We start from the raw sequence: 21,567 nt of genomic DNA, 5'->3' as shown, positions 1-21,567 counted from the left end.
CGGCGCAAGGGGGCGGGCGAGACCGGGAAACTGCTACGGCTTGACCTCTCTGCTCTAATGCAGGACGGGTTACCAACTGTCGGAGTTTGGAGTTGGGCCCACTGGAAATCCGGTTTATCAGTTTTTCTTGAACCCTAGGCATTTCTTTTCTAAGAAGCCTAAAGGCAATCCTTAGGCTTCAGTCGCCATCCTCTCACAGGAGACCTAGTTTAGGGCGCTTGTTCATCCTGGGGTTGGGGTGGGGTGGGGTGGGGTGGGGGACTACATTTCCCATGACGCACCGCGAACAAACACCGGAACTCGATTTCCCAGAATCCCGCGGGCTTTAGCCCTAAGAGACGGTCTTCCTTCGGGGGTTGGAGACTTCGGGGCCAAGATGGCGACAGGAACGGGCAGTAAGTAATTGTGCTGCTCTTGTGTGGAAGGTGTTTGTAGAGCCAAGGCCAGGCAACAGATTTCTGTCACACTCTTAGAGAGTAGGAGCAATGATTTGCCTGAGGGCCCAGGGCCGTCAGAGACCTGCGCTCGACCGGCGTTGTGAAGGCCAACGGTTGGGGGCCTAGAAGCGTAGAGTCTTGTGTTTCAGTAAGGCCGCGGAGTTTTGAGAGAAGCACCTCAGGGAGTCCTTGTATGTTTGGGAGCTCCGCGGAGTGAGAGGAAAAAAGGTGCCTCAGAGGCTCGGGCGTGTGGACAGACATGTTGTCCACACAACAGCTATATGGAATGGCCGGCGTCTCAAAGAGTCGTTTTCTGACGAACTTTTGTGAGGCCCATACTCACAGAGAAATGGGGTATCTTAACTGTGAGCTTTTTCTGCCACTGGGGGAAAATTGCATTTCGTGCATCTCAGCCATTTCCCCCTGTTTCACGGATTGAAAAGGTCTTTTAGGCTCAACAGCTAAAGGGGAGTGGGTGTTCCTGAGAGAAGTAAACAAGTTTATGCTAAGAAGGAGGTGGGGCAGTGCGGGGGCGGGGGGGGGGGGCGTTAGCCCTCGGAATCCTGGGAAATAGCCCTTGCGTCCAAATTGGAATAAAGCATTCTTGTTTGGCTACGCCGCGGGGCACGCAGGGTCTTGGTTGCCCCTATCAGGGATCCAGCCCGTGTCTCCTGCAGTGGAAGTGCGGAGTCTTAACCACTGGACCGCCAGGGAAGTACCTGGAATAAAGCATTCTTAAAACTGGGTCTTTGGGGAGAACTGCTCTAAATTTAAAAAAAAAAAAAAAAAGAGTAACCATGGCATTTGAAGAAAAAATGTTTTGCCATATACTCAGTGCAGTTCTCATGCAATGAATAGGCATCACCCTAGTGGTGGTGTTTACTAGAGAGGTGAAAATCAAGATTTGGTGATAGTGGCTCACTTTGTCCTTACAGATTGGGATGTTTTGTGTTAGGCTTTTAGTCCTCCCTTTGGGGCTTAGAATTAGTGTCTCAGTGGTTGTCTCCAAGTCTTCTCTCCTTTCAGAACATAAGCTGCTGAGTACTGGCCCTACAGAGCCATGGTCCATCCGAGAGAAGCTGTGTTTAGCGTCTTCCGTTATGAGGAGTGGAGATCAAAATTGGTAAGGTATCTAGGATGTCTGCTTTCTTGGGTATTAGAAACTGTCGGGTATTTTTTTTTTATACCGGTGGATTCCAATAGTTAACCTTTAAGCAGCATTTGTTTTTTAACAGCTTTATTGAGATATAGTTCACATACCATAAAATTAACCCAGTATATTCACAGAATTTAGTATATTTGGAATTGTAAGACCATCACTAGAGTCTAATTTTAGAACATTTTAAATACCCCTGAAAGAAGCCTCTTATCCCTTAGCAGTTATTCTACAATCTCTTCTTTACCTCTCTAACATCTCCCCTACTCCTTCCCCACCAACCACTCATCTACTTTGTCTCCCTATAGATAACTTACTTTGGACATTTCATGTAGATGGAATCATATAGTTTGTGGTTGTCTGTGACTGGCTTCTTTCACTTAGCATAGTGCTTTCAAGGTTCATTCATGTTGGAGTATGTATCAGTACTTTATTCCTTGTTTTTGTTTTTTTTTAATATTATTTGGCTGCATTAGGTCTTAGTTGCAGCATGCGGGATCTTTCGTTGTGGCGCGCGGGCTTAGTTGTCCCACAGCACATGGGATCTTAGTTCCCTGACCAGGGATCAAACCCTTGTCTCCTGCATTGGAAGGCAGATTCTTAGCCACTGGACCACCAGAGAAGTCCCCTTTATTCCTTGTTTTGATTAAATAATAGTCCCTTGTGTGGATATGCCACATTTTGTTTACCATTTGTCAGTTGATGAACATTTGGGTTGTTTCCATTTTTCTGACTATTATAATTAATGCTGCTGTGAACATTTGTGTACAAGATTTTGTGCAGACATGTTTCCAGTTGTCTTGAAAGAGTAGAATTGCTAGATCATATTGTAATTCTCTATTTAACTTTTTGAGGAACTGCCAAACTAGAAAGTGGCCCCACTGTTTTACATTCCCACCAGCAATAAATGAGGGCCCCAATTTTTGTGCATGCTTGACAACATTTATTGTTGTCTTTTTTTGTTATAGCTGTACTAGTGAGTATGAAATGGTATCTCATTGTGGTTTTGATTTGCATTTCCCTGATGACCAGTAGTGTTGTTGAGCATGTTTTCATGTTCTTATTGGCCATTTGTATGTCTTTTTTGTAAAAATGTCTGCTCAGATCCCTTGGATTATTTTTCATTTTATTATTGAGTTTTAAGAATTCTTTATATATTCTGGACACAAATCCCTTGTTAGATAGATGATTTGCAAATATTTCTCCTGTTTTGTGTGTTGCCTTTCTTTGGTATTGTTGATGTCTGTTGGTATTGTCTACAGCACAAAAGTTTTTAGTTTTGATACGAGTTTATTTTTTCTTCTGTTGCTTGTGCTTTTGGTGTCATAGCTAAGAAACTGTTTACGTCTATATTTTCTTCTAACAGCTTTCGACTCTCCACATTTAGGTCTTTGATCCATTTTGAGTTAATTTTTGTGTAGGTTGTAAAGCAGGAGTCTCTTTTGCATGTAGGTATGCAACTGTCCCAGGACTCAGTATTTGTTGAAAAGATCATTCTTTCCCTATTGAATTGTCTTAGCACTCAGTATTTCTTTTAAGTACCAGAAAATAGGACTCTGTGTGGTTTCCAGTCTTTTTTGCTACCAGGACATAAGCTTTCATTTTTAACATTAGTCCTTTTTTTCCCCCCTCTTTTTTCCCTCAGGATCTAAGGACACCTTTTAATTGTCTTAAGTGTTCAGATTACTTAATATACAAATTTGCATTTGTATGGTATATCTCTACTACTTTAACCATTCAGATGAGTTTACCAAAGCACCATTGCTGGTCACACTTAGCACTTATACAATTTTATGTATTTTTCAAAGAAGTTTTCAAAGATGAAACCAGGATCTTCCAGGTAGCAGCTGTTCTCGAGCTGGTAAATCCTGTGACAAAACGAAGCACACTAATTTGGTAAATCTCAGATTGAACTTAAATATAACTCAAATATAAACAACTCATTTTTAAACAAAATACCAAGTAAACTGAATTGAAATAGAATCTAATCTGTATATTTTCTTATACATTTTTTATTAAAAAAATAGTAGAAGAACACTTAAGTAAAACTTTAAAATTTTAAATTGTATTTATATTTTGAGGAGGTACTTAAGTCATAAGGTTCAAAATTCAAAATGGTTGAGACTTCCCTGGTGGCTCAGTGGTTAAGAATCCGCCTGCCAATGCAGGGGACACGGGTTCGAGCCCTGGTCCAGGAAGATCCCACATGGCGCGGAGCAACTAAGCCTGTGCACCACAACTACTGAGCCTGCGCTCTAGAGCCCGTGAGCCACAACTACTGAGACCGTGTGCCACAACTACCGAAGACCGTGCACCTAGAGCCCGTGCTCCGCAACAAGAGAAGCCACCGCAGTGAGAAGCCTGCGCAGTGCAACGAAGAGTAGCCCCCACTCGCCGCAGCTAGAGAAAGCCCGTGTGCAGCAATGAAGACCCAAAGCAGCCAAAAATAAATGAAGAAGTAAATAAAAATTAAAAAAAAAAAAATGGTACACAGTGTTTTCCTCCCATCACTGTATCGTATCTCCCAGGGTTAGTAGTTTCTTGTGTGTTTCTCTGCCATTAAATTTGTATACATGAACAAATAAATATTTTCTTTTCCCCCCTTTTTTAAACACAACTGGTTATTTACTATGCACAGTGTTCTTTACCTTGTCACTGCTGCTCTTTTTTTCTTTAACTTAGTACTGTATCTTATAGATCCTTGTATATCTTTATATGAAGATCTAGCTCATTTTTTTTAACAGCTGCATGATATTGTTTTATGCAGTACCATAATTTATTTAACTAGAACTCTGCTGATGGACATTTGCTAATATAAATATAGCCTTGCATGGTTATGTATGAATTGTATCTAAGATAAACTGAAAGTAGAATTATTGAGTCAAAGAATATATACGTTTATAAATTTTGGTAAGTATTTCAAATTGCCCTACTCAGAGATTTGTTTCAATTTATACTCCCATTGGCAATATGTCATAGTACCTGTTTTTCTATGGCCTGGTTCGTAGAATGTGGTGTTATGTATTTTTGATCTTTGACAGTATAAGATCAAACTTTGAAATAGTTCTCATATCTTTCATTTGCATCTATCCTATGATGAGTGAAGTTAAATATCTTCTTGTGTTGAAGAGCCACTTGTATTTCCTTTTCTGTAAACTGCTTTTTCCTGTTTTTCTATTTGACTATTAGTCTTTCTCTTTGACTGGGGGTGGGGGGGTGGGGGTGGCTCCTTATATATTAGGGAGATTAGCCATTTGTCTATTTTGAGGAGCATTTTTTTAAACCACTTTGCTGTTTGGCTTTGCTTAATGTAATATTTTTACATGAAGAGTTTTAAAATGTAGTTTATTAATAATTTTCTCTTATAGCTCCTGGATTTTGTGACATAATTAGAAAGTTCTTGCCTAGTCTGAGGTTATAAAATAATTCTCCTTTGATTTCTTCTAGTACTTTTATGGTTACATTTTTTAAAATATATAAATCTTTGATTGATTTGGGGGCTTTTCTTGGTATAAAGAAAGATGTAAATTATGGATCAAACTTTATTTTTTACTGATAGCTATCCACATAACAATGTTAAAGTAAATTTTTTATAAAAGAAAAGAACTCTGAAACCATTATCCCAACACAAAATTCAAAACTTTGTTTTTAAAGTTGTGAAATACTTCAGCCACATAGAAAAGTAGGGAGAATAATACAGAGTGCCCATGTATCTGGTACCTGGATTTAAGAAATCTTAATATTTTGTCATGTTTCCTTCAGATCTTTTTAAAGAAATAGACACAGTTGAAGCCCCTTCACACTCTTGCATCAAGCCATTTCAGTCTATTTTCATTTTTGCCTGTTTCTTCCTTTGTCTTTATACCTGTAACTTTTTAAAAAGTCATATGAGTGCATCATAGCAGAAAATTGTGTCACCTTTTTTCAGTTAATATTATGTTATAAATACATTCCGAATCACCATATATATTATATTTCATAGTTATTTTTATGGGTTGTTTAATATTTTCTGGAGGTGAAGTGCCATAAGTTAAACATCCTCTTGCAGGCATTTAGGAAAAACCTAACTGTTCATCAGTCTGGTCAAGTCTACATGGTGCGTGCTTCCTGGTGCTTGCTTCTTTTGTTATTTTCTTATATTCCTAAGAGCTGTATTAATAGATCAGAAGATAACTTTTGGGGGGCTGGAATATTTTACAGATTGCTTCCCAAATGACAGATGTTTTCTGAAAGAACCAAGATCAACATAAAAATATTTTCCCAAATGAACAAATGATACTTTACCTAGGTCCTAATAGCTTCACTTCACTCAGGAAATACATCATGTAGGAAAACTGTTTAGCAATGACGCTTTCCCTCTAAAATGACTTTTCAGTAGCTGTGTCATTTTCCATAGTCACATATTCCAGAATATTTCCCAGTGACAATTTTTTACTCCAAAGTTTGTACTCTAAACCTTGAACTCTCAGTATACCTTCTCTCTTTTTTTTTCAATTTGGTATGTGATAAGGCTTTTCTAATTTTGTAGGGTATCAGTTAGCAGAGCAATCAAGCCCTTTGCAGAACCTGGCCGCCCTCCAGACTGGTTCTCTCAAAAAGTAAGTTCCCAAGTAAGCGTTCTTTTAGAGCACTTTTTGAGATGTGAAGTGGGTTCCCTTCCAGGTCCTGCCTTTTTTTTTTTTTTTTTGGTCTTTAAGTATCTTGCTTATTTATTTGTTCTTATGTTTATTTCTTTTTTAAATTTTATTGAAGTATAGTTGACTTACAATATTGTGTTAATTTCTGTACAGCAAAGTGATTCAGTTATACATACATATATTCTTTTTTATATTCTTTTCCATTATGGTTTATCACAGGATATTGAATATTGTTCCCTGTGCTATACAAAAGCACCTTGTTGTTTATCCATCCTGTATATAATAGTTTGCATCTGCTAATCCCAAACTCCCCATCCTTTCCTCCCCCACACCCCCTTCCCCTTGGTAACCACAAGTCTGTTCTCTATGTCTGTGAATATCATCTTTATCCATTCACTTGTCGATGGATATTTAGGTTGTTTCCATGTCTTAGCTTGGCTATTGTAAATAGTGCTGCTATGAACATAGGATTGCATGTATCTTTTCAAATTATAGTTTTGTCTGGGTATATGCTCCGGAGTGGGATTGTTGGATCATATGGTAGTTTTATTTTTTGTTTTTTGAGGGATCTCTGTGCTGTTTTCTACAGTGGCTGCACCAATTTACATTCCCACCAACAGTGTTAGAGGGTTCTCTTTTTTTTCCACACCCTCTCCAACATTTATTATTTGTAGACTTTTTAATGATGGCCATTCTGACCAGTGTGACCAGGTCCTGCCCTTTTAATCACAAGGCTTTTGTACCATGAAGAATAGTTTGAAAATACTTTTCCTTTTTCTCAATATTTGCCAATCCATCCATGTATGCCCACACTATTACAAACTATTCTTGTCAGTGTAGCATAACAGTTAAAAGGCCAGTCTTGTACATTAGATGGATCTGGGCTTAATATGACTCCACTTGAAAACTTTGAACCATGAGCCTCAGTTTTCTGATTTGTAAACTAGGGATAAAAGATGATTCAGGATTGTTGAAAATATTTAGTTGAGGTAATACCTAGAAAGCATTTAGCACAGTGCTTTGCATACAGTAACTACTCAGTAGATATTAAATATAAATATTGGCTCTTAGCTTGTCTTTCCTCAAATAGACAAACTCCAGGCCAGAAGACTTCCTTTTCTGTGTTATGGTATTGATTATTTTGAACTAATTTGATTGCAAAGTAATTTGTCCTCCTAGAAGCTACTCCTACCTTAAATATAGCTCCCCTGTGTAACCCTTAGTCTAATATGTTGAACTTTGAAAGGTCATTCCTTTTCAGGCTTGCTCATCATATTTTCACTTTTTTCCATAGCATTGTGCTTCCCAGTACTCAGAGCTCCTAGAGACCACTGAGACCCCAAAGTGAGTACAAAGCCAGGCACTTGAGCCAGATCTCTTTAGTAGAGAATATTTACTGTGGAAGTCTGGTTTTTTTATCTGTTTATATCATGGTGTGATAAAAGTTAGAAATTATCTCTGGTTAGATGGTGGAGAAGGCTCAAAGAAAGCAAGTGGGAGTAGGAAAAAATGTTCTCTTATTCAAGCGTGTGTCTGGTCTTTTTTTTGTTTTTGTTTGTTTTTTAAATTTTTGCATAGACGGAAACGGGGTGAAAAGGGAGAAGTGGTAGAAACTGTTGAAGATGTCATTGTTCGGAAACTGACTGCTGAGCGAGTTGAGGAACTAAAGAAAGTGATAAAGGAAACCCAGGAAAAATATAGGTACTTATCAGAGAATGCAAAATGGTTGGGAGAGACAAATCGGGCTGGCTTATACTAGTCAGAATTTTTTAAATAGATTAAAAAACCCAGTCTACCTACCTCTCATCCTACAGACGGCTGAAAAGAGATGCAGAACTAATTCAAGCTGGGCACATGGACAGCAGACTGGATGAGCTTTGCAATGACATTGCGATGTGGGTTATATTATACTGTTCTTCCATCTGTACTTCTTTTTCTCTTTTTACCCTCTTTACTTCTTAAGTAATCTGGCTTATTTCCTACATCTGCCATCCCTTTAGACTTGAGAGATTCTGGAAAGGGAAAGCTGCAGAGTGGCCTGGTGGCTGGGAGGGGGTAGTGAGCCCTAGAAGGTAATGTGATAGAATATTTCAGTGTGAGAACATAACTTAGTTCTAACTTAAAAGTGGCTCTAGTTTGCCTGGGTAAAGAACTGGTAGTTAGGCAGTATACTCAAAACTCCCTATTTTGCTGATAAAGATTTATTTTTTAGATTTTTCCTCTAGAAAGTGCTAGCCTGGCAAAAAAATTTCCTTGTGAGGGCACTGTGAAGGAGCTACAGCCGGCTAGGATCTAACCCTTATTTTCCTCTTTAGGAAAAAGAAATTGGAGGAAGAGGAGGCTGAAGTAAAGAGGAAGGCTACGGATGCAGCTTATCAGGGTAAGGTGAACCTAGTGACTCTGTTTAACAATTTGACTATACACTACTGCATGACGATGACAGTTGAAGACTGTTAACACAGAATCTACTAATTCCAATTGCACGCTTTTCTCTGTCATCTTCTCTTTTACCAGAATAAAAACGTCTCTTTATGTCCAGGAAGAAACTCTTAGAAAGTGAGCTCTGCTGAGATCTCACTAGACCTTGTGTTCTTTTAAGACACAAAAGCCTGATAATAACATATTGAACATAAACAAGGTTTTAGAAGTCAAAGCCTGTAAAAAGATTGAGAATAACTTAGTCATTGGATAAGGGGAGGAACTTAAGCATTTGTAATTCTAGGAATACATGCTTTGAGCCATTGAGGTCTTTCCCTCTTGTTGAAAGCAGAATCTTAAGTTGTTGAAGAGGATATTGAGGGATGTTTAAACTACTTTCCTACTCCAAGGACCTTTAGGGTACACAAGACAAGTTTGCTTAGGGTGAGAATTGCTCATAGGAAAAATTAGGCTAAAAACTTGTAAAGAAAGCTTTCTAATCCAGATTCTTAATGCTACCTTAGTAATGTAACATCCCTATTTGTCCTTTATTATATAATAGCAGAGTCTAGCTTTATTTATTTAATCTTGAAGACAGAGATTGTTCTTTTGTATGTTCTAGCCCGTCAAGCAGTAAAAACACCCCCTCGGAGGTTACCTACTGTGATGGTTCGCTCTCCTATAGATTCTGCCTCCCCAGGAGGTGATTATCCACTTGCCGACTTGACTGCAACCACTATGGAAGAGGCCACCTCTGGGGTGAGTATATTTCCATCCACAGGAATTGATCAGCAAAGGGGCAGTAAGCCAGCAGAGAGCTGAGTGATGAGGAAACCACTTTTGGCTTAGAGGCAATTTCCTCTCTTGGTCTGAATGCTAAAGACATAATTTACCATGTTCTGTGCTCTAAGATAAGAATGGACCTAAAAACATTGAGGCTTTTGACATTTTTAGAGATAAGTAAAAGGCTAACTTAAGGAATTTACTTGTAAGTGTACTGGTCTTAGGAAATTCCTGCTGAAATATAGGGTGATTCTATGTAAATATAATATTACTAGTGGGTAAGGAGTTTATAAAAGGCAAGTTGGGTGGAATGGTTGAGTCGCTTTGGGTTTGAGTGAGTAGAAGAGAAAAAATTGTGGGGAAGAAAGGTGTGGTTGAGAGCAAGACGGGTAGAGGGTTTCTGGGCAGTTCCACTCAGGACTAATAAAGTAATAGGTAGACACACTAACCCATCCAGATTAGTAGGGAACCTTCCTGAGTTTGAGAAGTCAGATAAAGGTTCTCTGTTGTCTCTTAGGTAACCCCTGGGACTTTGCCGAGTACCCCAGTCACCTCGTTTCCTGGAATTCCTGACACCCTTCCTCCAGGCTCTGCACCCTTAGAAGCCCCCATGACCCCAGTAACAGATGATTCACCCCAGAAAAAGATGCTTGGACAGAAAGCAACTCCACCCCCCTCCCCTCTGCTGTCAGAGCTCTTGAAGAAGGGCAGCCTCCTGCCTACTAGCCCCAGACTGGTATGGAGACTTCTGTGGGTGTTTGAGAGCTGTGGTGATTAAGTAATTTGGAAGGGAGTGCCTGGGACCTAAAATATAACATGGAAAAAAAGTTCAAAAGAGGAAGAGCTCTCCTAGTTAAATGTTAATTTAAAAACAAAACAAAACAAAATAGTTGATAGTATCCTTGGGTCCTGAGGTATCTGAAACATAATTATTTTGGTTCTCTTCTCCAGAGAACTCTTGTCAATAAGTTTTGAAAATCAGAGTTTCCCTTGGGTCTGAAATCATTTTCTTTGGATATTAACTTTTAGTTTCATGAAGTTTGGCCAACTGCTGGAGCTTTTTTGGGAAGTGGTAATAAAGGAAAGCTTGAGTGTAGCCTTCACCTCTATTCTTCCCTGGTAGGTCAATGAGAGTGAAATGGCTGTGGCTTCTGGCCACCTGAACAGTACAGGTGTCCTCCTGGAGGTAGGCGGGGTCCTTCCCATGATACATGGTGGGGAGATGCAGCAAACACCCAACACTGTTGCAGCCTCCCCAGCTGCCTCAGGTAAGTCACTACTTTTCCGCTGTCGACTTTATTTTAGAGATGTTGAACATGGCATTGACTGCCCTTGGTTTCTAGGCTTTGTTATTAAGCAACTGTGAATCCTAGATTTAAAGCCCAACCTTGGAGCTACTTTACCTGTTAAACCACATGGTGCTCAAAATTGTAAATCCATTTCATCTTCAAAATACTGATTGTCCTGGATGACCACAGCATAGATACTGATTGAGAGGAATAGTGAAGTTAATGGTGAAGGTGCAAAAATCACAGAAGGGTGCTAGGGATACCTGAGACTATAGCATAGGCAGACAAGATTTGGAACTAGAACACTAGACTTAAAGAGTCTCAGGCCTGCCACACACTGGTTTTGTGACCTTGGATAGGTAACTTAATTCTTGAGCCTCAGTTTCCTCTTTTATTAATTGCAATATATATACTTCACAAGGATGTAGTGAGCATTAAATGAGGTAGAAAATGTAAAGAAAAAAGAGTTTTAAAAAATGCCAAACATTCGATTTTGGTATTTGAGTGGTGTTAAATTTGGGTGGTTTATAGCATGCTTAACTTCAGTAGAAGGGACAGATTTATTCATACCTTTTTTTAAAAATTACCACTCATTTTTCATGTGAGTTGTGTATTCTAGTGCTTTGAGTCATTCCTAACTTGGCAGAAGGTCTTAAGTAAGGTTTGAAAAAATAAGGATATAGATAATGAGCTTATTTCACACAGGAGTTACTTTCATCCTTTGAGACTAAAAATTTTCTTGGTTGAGTCTTAAAGTGGCTATTGTTTGCTTCTTGCTCATGTGCTTTCTTCTTACCTCGTTTGTGTACCTCTTTGTCTGTTAGGTGCTCCCACTCTTTCCCGGCTTTTAGAAGCTGGTCCTACACAGTTCACCACACCTCTTGCTTCCTTCACTACTGTTGCCAGTGAACCTCCAGTTAAAATTGTGCCACCCCCTGTAGAGTCTGTGTCCCAGGCTACCATTGTCATGATGCCTGCGCTGCCAGCACCATCCTCTGCTCCGGCTGTCTCCACTCCTGAGAGTGTAGCTCCAGGTGCGTCCTTGACCCACGCCCTGAGCAGCAACTAGATCCAAAATTTCATTTTGAGCTTCAGTTAGAGAAAGGTGACCAAGAGCATCAGCTTCTGTTCTCTGTGGACGTGTGCCGTCTTTATTCTTACAAAAACAAGGATGTGAGAAGAAGTGGCTGGGCATTTATGTGTTGGGGCAAAAGGGCTAAGTGTACATATATGAATGGGCTTGAGAATGTGTTTTCACCTTTCTAGATAAAACTGAGGAGAAGAAAACATAGGCTGATGTAAGATAACTTTTACTGAGCTTAAGTGTATGGGTGCTTGACATCTGTCCACAGCTTTGGTGTGATCTCCAGGTGGGCAGTTGGTACCAAATAAGCTTCTGAGATGGTTTTCTTTTCCTGTTATTCAGTGAGTCAGCCTGACACCTGTGTTCCCATGGAGGCTGTGGGGGATCCACATACTGTGACTGTCTCCATGGATAGCAGTGAAATCTCCATGATCATCAATTCTATCAAAGAAGAGTGTTTCCGGTCAGGGGTAGCAGAGGCCCCTGGAGGATCAAAGGCTCCTAGCATTGATGGGAAGGAAGATTTAGATCTGGCTGAGAAGATGGATATTGCTGTGTCTTACACAGGTGAAGAGCTGGACTTTGAGACTGTTGGGGACATCATTGCCATCATTGAGGACAAGGTAACTATTCAGCAAAGCCCCAAAGAATGTCTCATGGGTCCTACATAGGCTTCTCTCCTTAGCCTCTCCTTGCTTCTTGTAGTAAGAATTACATAAACAAACAACTCTCCTGCTTCTTCCCATGTCCATCTCTGTAGTCCCAGAGCCCTTTGATGCTGACATACTAGTCATCTACCCAGCCTTTCCTATGTTACTGGTTTGCACCAGACAGGTACCTGTCCATTGCTTGCTTCTGCTACATGGAGAAGATGGAGAGAGAAGCTGCAGATTCAGGCCATCTCGTTTGGTGCTAATGAATTGAGGGGCTTGGGCTGCTTTTTGTGACTTCAACAGTGTATGTATTATGGGACAGGTAGATGATCATCCTGAAGTGCTGGATGTGGCAGCAGTGGAAGCAGCACTGTCATTCTGTGAAGAGAATGATGATCCCCAATCCCTGCCTGGCCCCTGGGAGCACCCTATCCAGCAGGAACGGGACAAGCCAGTACCTCTCCCTGCACCAGAGATGACAGTCAAGCAAGAGAGGCTGGACTTTGAAGAAACAGAAAGCAAAGGAATCCATGAACTGGTGGACATCAGGGAACCCAGTGTTGAGATCAAAATGGAACCTGCAGAACCAGAGCAAGGCATTTCAGGGGCTGAAATAGTATCTGGAGTTGTTCCAGCCATGAGTATGGAGCCACCAGAACTCAGGAGTCAGGACTTAAATGAGGAACCCAGAAGTACTGCAACTGGAGAAATTACTGAAGCAGATGCTTCCAGTAGGAGAGGCGATGAAACTCCAATTACAACAGTGAAGACAGAGGTATTTAAGATCGGGGGCTTGGGGGATGGGGGCGGGGGGTGGAGGGTTATATCTTAGGTAAGAAGTGACATTTTAGGCCTTTGGTGTTCCTGTTGCATGCCTGAGTTCTGACATGTTGATGTGTCCAAAGCCCATAGGTATGATCAGTGCTATATATACTTACCCTGTTCTATTAAGGTGACCATTAGAATCATATTACATGGGTAGGAGGACTTAGAATTTCTTGTATAGTCTCATTATCATTGAAGAATAATGTATAAGCTGTAGTGATTTACCAGGACTTAAGGTATTTGTTCTTTTTGGTCTTCAGGCATCCCCTGAAAGCATGTTGTCTCCATCACATGGCTCAAATCCCATTGAAGATCCTTTAGAGTCAGAGACTCAGCACAAGTTTGAAATGTCAGGTAAATAATAAAGCCAGGAAATATGTACTCTGTAACTAACTTTAAATCATTTGCTTTGGCTTCTGAGGGCTTTGTGGGTTGTGGGCAAGTAGAGGAGGTAGAGTAGGTCAGCATGGAAAGGAGAGCTGCAGGGGACTATTGTCCATAGGAAGGGGAAGGCTAAGGTGGAAAAATCTTCAGGTAGTCTTTCTCTCCTCTGCAGACTCATTGAAAGAAGAATCAGGGACTATTTTTGGAAGCCAGATAAAGGTATTTCAGATTTTTCTTTATTCCTCTTGCTGTGTGACTAGATTTCCCTATAGCACTACCTTTTTAATGAATTTCAGTAAACTCGCATCATTATTCTCTGAGATGAGACTGGTTAAGGAGTTGCATGGGGAAAAGCTGCAGTGGACAGTTAGGCATAGTGGGAGTACTATGGCAACAGGTGCTTCCTATTTGAAAGAGTTTGTGAATATCACACAGACCTTTCTTTGCATATAATGCGCAAAGAAGCTTTGATACATCCAGAGAGATTTGGAGTGAGTAGGGATATCAGAGCCAGGGAGAGCATATAGAAATCAGATTATTAATTATACTATTCAGAGAAAGTCATCCAAAGTTTTCTTATTAGAATTACTAAAGCAGTAGTAACAAACAGACTTAATGCGATGTGAGCTTGCTCCATCAGACGAGACACACAATAAAAACTATTTTTGATAACTTTGTACCCAGGGTCAGAGTTCCTCTCAAGAGCAAGGGGAAAGAAGGAACGCCTCTTAGCTTAGTCTTAAGTAAGTAGCTTTTTTTTTCTTCCTTTTAAAAAGATCCTGGGTCTTATTCTTTGTCCAGGTTCTAAGTTACTTGATCAGTCAGTATCTGTAAGTAGATGGTAGTATAAGTGATAGAGGGCTCAGTCAGGAAACAGTGTGAGGTTATTTTCTAGAACTGATCTAACCCAAAAGACAGATCATGTTTAATGATGCTTTGCTGGATAGCTTTGCTCTCCTTTCCATTTGTTGACTGGAGCACACTATGTCTAAGGATGCCCCAGGTGAGGATGAAGAGGAAGATGGAGTCAGTGAAGCGGCCAGCCTAGAGGAGCCTAAGGAAGAAGATCAAGGAGAAGGCTATTTGTCAGAAATGGATAATGAGCCCCCTGTGAGTGAGAGTGACGATGGCTTTAGCATACACAATGCTACGCTGCAGTCCCACACACTGGCAGACTCCATCCCCAGCAGCCCTGCTTCTTCACAGTTGTGAGTATCTGCGATTCTTTCTTTGAGGTCAAGGCAGTGAAGGTGAGAAGTAGGAGAGGATCTTTTCTTTAGTCTTACTTTTTCATCTTCTGTTTCTTGGCCTGGAACAAACATCTGACAAGAAATAATTAGGACTCTTTTTTTTTTTTTTGGGACTTATGCCAAGTGGGACTCTCATATTTCTTTTATTTCAGCTCTGTCTGTAGTGAGGATCAGGAAGCTATTCAGGCACAGAAAATCTGGAAGAAAGCCATCATGCTTGTATGGAGAGCTGCAGCTAATCATAGGTGAGTGGGCTTTACCAAGTAGTAGGAACATTTTCTCCTGCTCCTCCTCATTGTTGGTAATTAGAAAAAAGTCTGAGTACGCTTATACAGGACTGATGGCATTGGCTCTTACAACCTTCAGCCGCTTAGTTCAAGTTCCTTCACCTGTGCTTCTTGGAGGTTAAGTCAGTAATTGCACCACGTTCTTTTTGGACAGGTATGCCAATGTCTTCCTGCAGCCTGTTACAGATGACATAGCACCTGGCTACCACAGCATTGTACAGAGGTAAGCCATGATCCATTCAGCATGCTGACTAGGCCTGAATTGTAAGTTGTCCAGTCTTAGTGGACTTTTGCTTTAGACAGAAAGTTTAAAGCAGGTGTTTTTGATGTAAGTATGACCAAGTGCTAAACTAATTATTTCACTGACTGGATCACTGAGTCTAAAAGAATTAACCCCCTTTATTACCTTTCTCAGTACTTATTATACAGGCTGAATTTGGTTTTGGGGTTAAGTACTTGTTTTAGGGCTTGGTGTTTGAGTCCTGGCAGCTGGGACTAAAGGTATAAGGAAATGCATACGGTAATAATATATTCGGAGATCCAGTGGAGTCCTTTTCCCCTCTATGCTCCCATTTCCCCCTGCTCTGTTTTTTAGGCCTATGGATTTGTCAACTATTAAGAAAAACATTGAAAATGGACTGATCCGCAGCACAGCTGAATTTCAGCGTGACATTATGCTGATGTTCCAGAATGCTGTGATGTATAATAGCTCAGACCACGATGTCTATCACATGGCGGTAGAAATGCAGCGAGATGTCTTGGAGCAGATCCAGGTACTTTGAGGATCCTGAGAATTTTAAAATACTCAAGAGAAGGATTTGTATTGATGTTAGGAAGGGGTGTTGTGGTTTTTGCTTGGAATAGCCATCAGGGACACAGGAAGATACAATTTTGTTCTTGCTGGATTCATGTTGGTTTTCTCATGTTGGTTTGGTAAAAGAGTTGTGAGAGAATATTCTGCCTTTCTTGGGAAAATATGTTGTTTCCTGAAGTTTTTTAATAAAATTTTTGTAAGATGATGAATGTATATTTTTAAGTGATGTGAATTATGTACATGGTAGACGATCCTTTTCATTGCAGGGAACCTACTTCTATCCTGTAGTTACATTACCAGGCACCCTTTGGGATATTGAACTTGGAGGGATGTTGTCTATCTCTGCAGAGTCTGCCAAACTACTTAAATTGCTTACTGATTACTTAAATTGCTTTGGTTCATCTAGTTTTATTCTCTCTCATTCTCATTCTTAGAGCACAGAGATTTGTGTTTTAGGGTTTTTTTAAAAATTGAAATATAGTTAATTTACAGTGTTGTGTTGGTCTCAAGTGGGCAGCAAAGTGATTCAGTTTTATATCTATTGGGTTGGCTATAAAGTTTGTTCAGGTTTTTCAGATAACATTTTACAGAAGAAAATCCAAATGAACTTTTTGGCCAACCCAATTTTTTATGTATATTCTTTTCAGATTCTTTTCCATTATAGGCTATTACAAGATACTGAGTATAATTCCCTGTGCTATAGAGTAAGAGCATAGAGATTTTGATGCTATATTATAACAACAACAAAAAATTAGAGCTATTTGGCATTTTCCGATTCCTTAGCATGCACAACTAGAATTAAAACCTAATGTGCTAAAACTCCTAATCATTCAAGACGTATTTGAATGCTGTTTGCAGAACAGTACTGTACTCCTATTTACAAAGCCTAAGGTGTCTTCATTTTTCCTTGTTGGATCAGGTCTCTAGGGCCAACTCTGTTTCTTCTCCCTACAGCAATTCCTGGCCACACAGTTGATTATGCAGACATCTGAGTCTGGGATCAGTGCTAAAAGTCTTCGAGGGAGAGATTCTACCCGCAAACAGGATTCTTCAGAGAAGGTGAGGAGACCAAGGAAGAGCCTGTGTGCCAGTGTTCCAGTGATAGAAGTTTGAAGCATCCAAGGAACCTTATGTTACTACTTGGTACTTCCAGGCTTCTACATTCCAATGGTATACAGACATAAAGATTTTTAAATGGTAGTTGTTTGCTCCCATCCAAACACTGCAGAAACCTGCTGTGACTGGAAGACCCAGTCACATGGGAGAAATTGTGAGCTGAGTGCATGAATTATTATCTCCTCTCGGAGAGTGCTCACGAGGTGGGAGAAATGACTTAGCTTGCAGCCTTTGGGGACCATCAGTTCCTATTCCAGAGGCATAATGGCCAGATTGCTTTTGGATCTCTTTCCTCTTATTCTTGAGTTTTAAAATTTTTGTCTTTGTGTGTGTGGTGCTTGTGTCTCTGTCCTGAGGTTTGGGGTGCTTGCAGCTGAGAGTTTCCGTGGAACCTGATCAGTGTTTGTTTGTCCTCTAACAGGACAGTGTCCCCATGGGCTCTCCTGCCTTCCTTCTCTCTCTCTTTGTAAGTATTGAATGGCTGCAAGGGGTGGTGTTGCCACAGAGATTCTCAGCTCTTGCTGGGGGTGGGTGGCAGAGGGAAATCGAACATGCAGACTGTGGCAATGTCTTAAACTTCTGTTTATTCAAGTCATCGAATAAGAAACTCTATCTTCTGCACTCCTGTCTTTCTGCATGTGTGTGTGTGTGGGCTGGGTAGGGACTATTTATGACTTCACTGAGCTGAAATGAGAGATTATTGGTAAGGATCTAGGATGCACCTGCTCCTCATTTCTTGAGTGCACCTTTTGACAGTTCTTTTCTTACAAACAGAAGATTGCTCAGAGCAGCAACTGCTAGCTGGCTTTTCAAAAGTGTTCCTCATACCTACAGATACTCAGTACATGGGTTTTTTCTTTTCCCCTAATATTAAGTTGCAAGAGTGATGACTGATACACAAACATTCAGTAAAATTTAAGATAAAGATCTCAGTAACAGTGACCACTACGTACAGTAGTGGCTGGTGGAATTAGAGATAAGCTTAGTAAAGCTAGCCTAAAGACTTCTATTCTTTTCCTCTGTGATTTGAACAATACTCTGACTCTTTGTTGTTCATTATGAGGCTCTAAGTCATGACGTAATGGAAGGATATCAGCCTAGAAAACCACATGATCTTAAAACTCTGGATTATCTCTTGGAGCTTTGTTTTCCTCATCTGTGTGATGGAGGTAATATAATGAGGTGCCTGTCCAGCGTACCTCACAGGGATGTTGTGAGGATAAAATGGCTTGAAAAAAAAAGGAAGTGTTATACAAATACAAGGGTGGTATTTTTATACTTACTGTTGCCTCAAAGGCAACTTGTGTTCATGAGCTCTAAGAATTTTAGAGTCCTTGCATGTTAGAAATGTAAAAATGGCCTGGCCCAGCAAAAGTGTTCACTAGCTCACCTTACCTACAGGCCTTAGTCCGTACCACAGACAGAACACTGTAATCTCCGTTCTTTCCTACTGGCCTGCAACAGTGACTCTGGATCCCCAAGCAATTGGCTGGTTGTTGCAAGGCTGGTTAATAGAATCTTTTATCTATTGAAGACAGCAAAGTATTGCACAAGAGGAAGGAGCTGGGCTGCAGGGAGAGAGCAGCAGATGGAAAGAAGCCTTCTGATTGTCCTGATCTCATGGAAAACAACTCAGGAGGTGCTAGGGAACTAGTGCCAGGGTCAGTCTGCAGGAAAGGCCTTTCTTATAGGGATCAACAGCTGGACAGGTATGTTAGCCAAGAATCTCACTATCCACTGCCCTTTCTGACTCTCCCACCCATCTTTTACTCTTCCTGTTCCTTTGCACATGATTTGGGGCCTGGGTGGGATGACTCATAGTCATTCTGTGGGACCCCAGGTGAACTCCAGTGACCTCTATGGTGGGCAGAAGCAAGGTACTCTGTCCTACATTTCCTCTCACACACTAGTACCAGGTGCTTTTTAGCCCACTCTGTGGGAAGACAGATAAATGCCCCTCATTTCCTGGATTTTTCTGCTGATTCTCCCCCTTCTTCCCCCAAAAAACCAAAGCCCCACCATTCTTGTTGCACCTTTTCTCTTACCTCATAGCTAACTCACTCATGCTCCGTTTCTTTGTCTGCCTGTCATCTAGGATGGGGGAACCAGGGGGCGCCGCTGTGCCATTGAAGCAGATATGAAGATGAAAAAGTGAAGCCTCAGAGTATCTGCACTGAGCTGAACATGAAATAGAAGTAAAGATAGAGCTTGGGCTTGTGGAAGTTCCAGAAGTGGAAGTTACAGAAGAGGAGGTGTCTGGGCCACATGACATGAGCTGGAAAAATCTCTCTCAGAGAGTTGGAGTAGCACAATTGCCTGTTTTAGGGCAAAAATCATGGGATGTGTTAATGTCCTGATGTGTTGCTAGCAGATTGTAGCTAGTTTGTACTGTCTTGTGAAGTGTACAGACTTAAAAAAAAAAAAAAAAACCTGTGAAGTGTATGTGTACACAATAAACTCTGAAAGAAAAGAAAACTAGCCTTTGGTGTGTTCTTTGAGTGTGTGAATGTGTGTGTGTGAAATTTGTGATTTCTTCTATATGGAAACTTCTGTCATTTGTGGGAATGAGATTGTTGGGGGGAAAGTGGTCTTATAATATGAACTGTTCTACTACAGGTCAGAGAAGGTAAGTAACCAAGATTGAGTTTAAAATGTTTAAAAGTACTGCATTGTGCTGTAAGTACTGCCTTATTCAGCCTTTCTTCAATGTTTGGTAAAACTTAAGGTTTTCAGAGTTCTCTGTTCATGGCATTGCTTAAAGAAGATTAAAGCATGGATATAGGTAGCATCTTTATCCTTGGCATTTGTTCTACTTATACTGTCTTTGCATATGGTATTTCTTGAATAGTATATTATTATTCCTTTCTATTTCTATGTGTAGGGTTCTTGTGTATTTTAGAATTCTTAACATTACTATTGGAAGGCTAAACTCAGTTATCAAGTTTATCACCTGAGTTTATTCCAACTTCTGTTACTAAATAAAAACTAAATCAGTGAAGTGAACTAGTGAGCTTTTTATTAAAAAGAGATGGAGATTAATAGGGTATTGTCTAGTATTTTGAGCCTTCTTGAGAAAGATATAGAACTTTGTGATTGAAAGTCATGGATCTTTTTGGCTTAAGTAAAACTAGAAAGCTTGCTAGGATCCTAAGGAAGTAGAAGATACCGTCTTTGTGAGTGATAGTTCAATCAATCCAGGAGTTAGAAAATTAAATACAATTACAGTATATTCCCAAAGCAGTCTGCAAACATGCATGTGATACAAGCAACGGAGCCCTAAAATTTGGAGAAGTTTGTGGAGGAAGAGGTCCATTAAAGGACATAGATTTTGGGTTGGTAGAGAACGTGATTTATAAGCTTAGCAAGCTAAATTAAGGTATAGGCATCTGAGGTGGGGGAAATAAGGAGACTAATGTAATGAGAAATCATATTAAGGAATAGTGAATTACAGGTACCAGGCTAAGGGGACAAAATAGAGCTTGATTTATGGAGGGCTTTGAGTGACATTGAGAAATTTGAGGTGGTAGCTATTGTAAAGCATTGAATAGGGAGACTCTATTCAGAGCAGGTTGGATGAAGAATAGAGAAACTGACCAGGAGGCTATCATATTTATTCAGATATAAAGGATGGGCATTGAGAAAAATTTATTGTGGAAGAAAATTGGGAAGTGGACTCGTTTACTGAATATAAGAGAAGAAAGAGTCAAAACAGGACTAAGAAAATAGTGTTGATGATAGGCATAAGGAATTTCGGGAGAGCAAATTTTGGGGAGATGTTCAGAAAGAAAAGTGGTTTTAGTTTTATAAGTGTTGAGTTGAAGGAGATGGTAGGGCACCTAAAGGGAGTTGACCTTTGGGTACATGGAGAAATGAGACCAGAATGCATATAAAAAGTAGAGGTTGAGAGATTTGGAAGCCACCTTAATAAAGATTGAAGTTGAAACCTCAAAGTAGCTGAATTTTTTTAAGGATGTGTTAAGGAAGCAGAGGCCCAAACAAGAACATAGGAGATGGATGTATTAAAGTTGTAAAAGGGAGAGGACGAAGGGATAAGAAAACCAGGAGTGCAGTGTACTGAAAGCAAGGAAAGATATTTTTAAAACTTGATTTGCAGTTCTCTTTCTGAGAAGTGAGAGCTGGATATGACCAGAAGGATGCCACAGGTATCTTAGTATGCATTGAGGATTTAATGGTTGATAGGTTAAAAGTGTCTATATGCTGAGGAAAATATCCCTTGTCCATCAAAATTGTTGCCTTGCAGTTGAGTTTAAGGGTGGCTTGGGATAGAGGAATTCATTTCAGCTAGCAATGCTCCTGTTTTTTCTCTTTTAGAGTATGGGGAAACCTAACAACAAATAATTATTGGGTGATAATTCTATTACACTATTTGACATAGGGCTTTTTCTTTATTCCCAATGACGGATCACTTTTTCT

At 40.2% G+C, this 21,567-nt stretch overlaps 1 protein-coding gene across 6 annotated transcripts; it reads left to right on the top strand.

The window, feature by feature from the left end:
* The first annotated feature begins 317 nt into the window (after window positions 1-317).
* On the top strand, window positions 318-19,589 carry BRD8 (bromodomain containing 8). Of its 6 annotated transcripts, XM_068535944.1 has the most exons (22): window positions 318-395; window positions 1,464-1,560; window positions 6,122-6,191; window positions 7,525-7,574; window positions 7,809-7,931; window positions 8,045-8,125; window positions 8,546-8,610; window positions 9,271-9,407; window positions 9,949-10,167; window positions 10,555-10,699; window positions 11,545-11,754; window positions 12,147-12,427; window positions 12,780-13,232; window positions 13,543-13,636; window positions 13,839-13,885; window positions 14,660-14,874; window positions 15,069-15,161; window positions 15,358-15,426; window positions 15,799-15,976; window positions 16,972-17,076; window positions 17,555-17,599; window positions 19,229-19,589. In XM_068535944.1, exons 1-22 carry the CDS (start codon window positions 377-379, stop codon window positions 19,286-19,288), a joined length of 2,856 nt encoding a protein of 951 aa, XP_068392045.1. In that variant the 5' UTR covers window positions 318-376; the 3' UTR covers window positions 19,289-19,589. The 6 variants fall into 6 exon arrangements, with proteins under 6 accessions (XP_068392045.1, XP_068392050.1, XP_068392049.1 ...); XM_068535949.1 differs by lacking the exon at window positions 9,949-10,167; XM_068535948.1 differs by lacking the exon at window positions 11,545-11,754.
* Window positions 19,590-21,567: the final 1,978 nt, after the last annotated feature.

This window comes from Eschrichtius robustus, chromosome 2 (genome assembly GCF_028021215.1).
Source record: "Eschrichtius robustus isolate mEscRob2 chromosome 2, mEscRob2.pri, whole genome shotgun sequence".
Taxonomy (NCBI): Eukaryota; Metazoa; Chordata; class Mammalia; order Artiodactyla; family Eschrichtiidae; genus Eschrichtius; species Eschrichtius robustus.
Note: the sequence above shows the minus strand (reverse complement) of the source record. Positions and strands in the feature narration are given on the sequence as shown.

Coding starts and splice junctions, on each gene's coding strand:
- BRD8 (XM_068535944.1), top strand. Junction 13,637..13,838: donor GCACAAGTTTGAAATGTCAG/GTAAATAATAAA, acceptor TCTCCTCTGCAG/ACTCATTGAAAGAAGAATCA. Junction 15,977..16,971: donor ATGTCTTGGAGCAGATCCAG/GTACTTTGAGGA, acceptor TTCTCCCTACAG/CAATTCCTGGCCACACAGTT.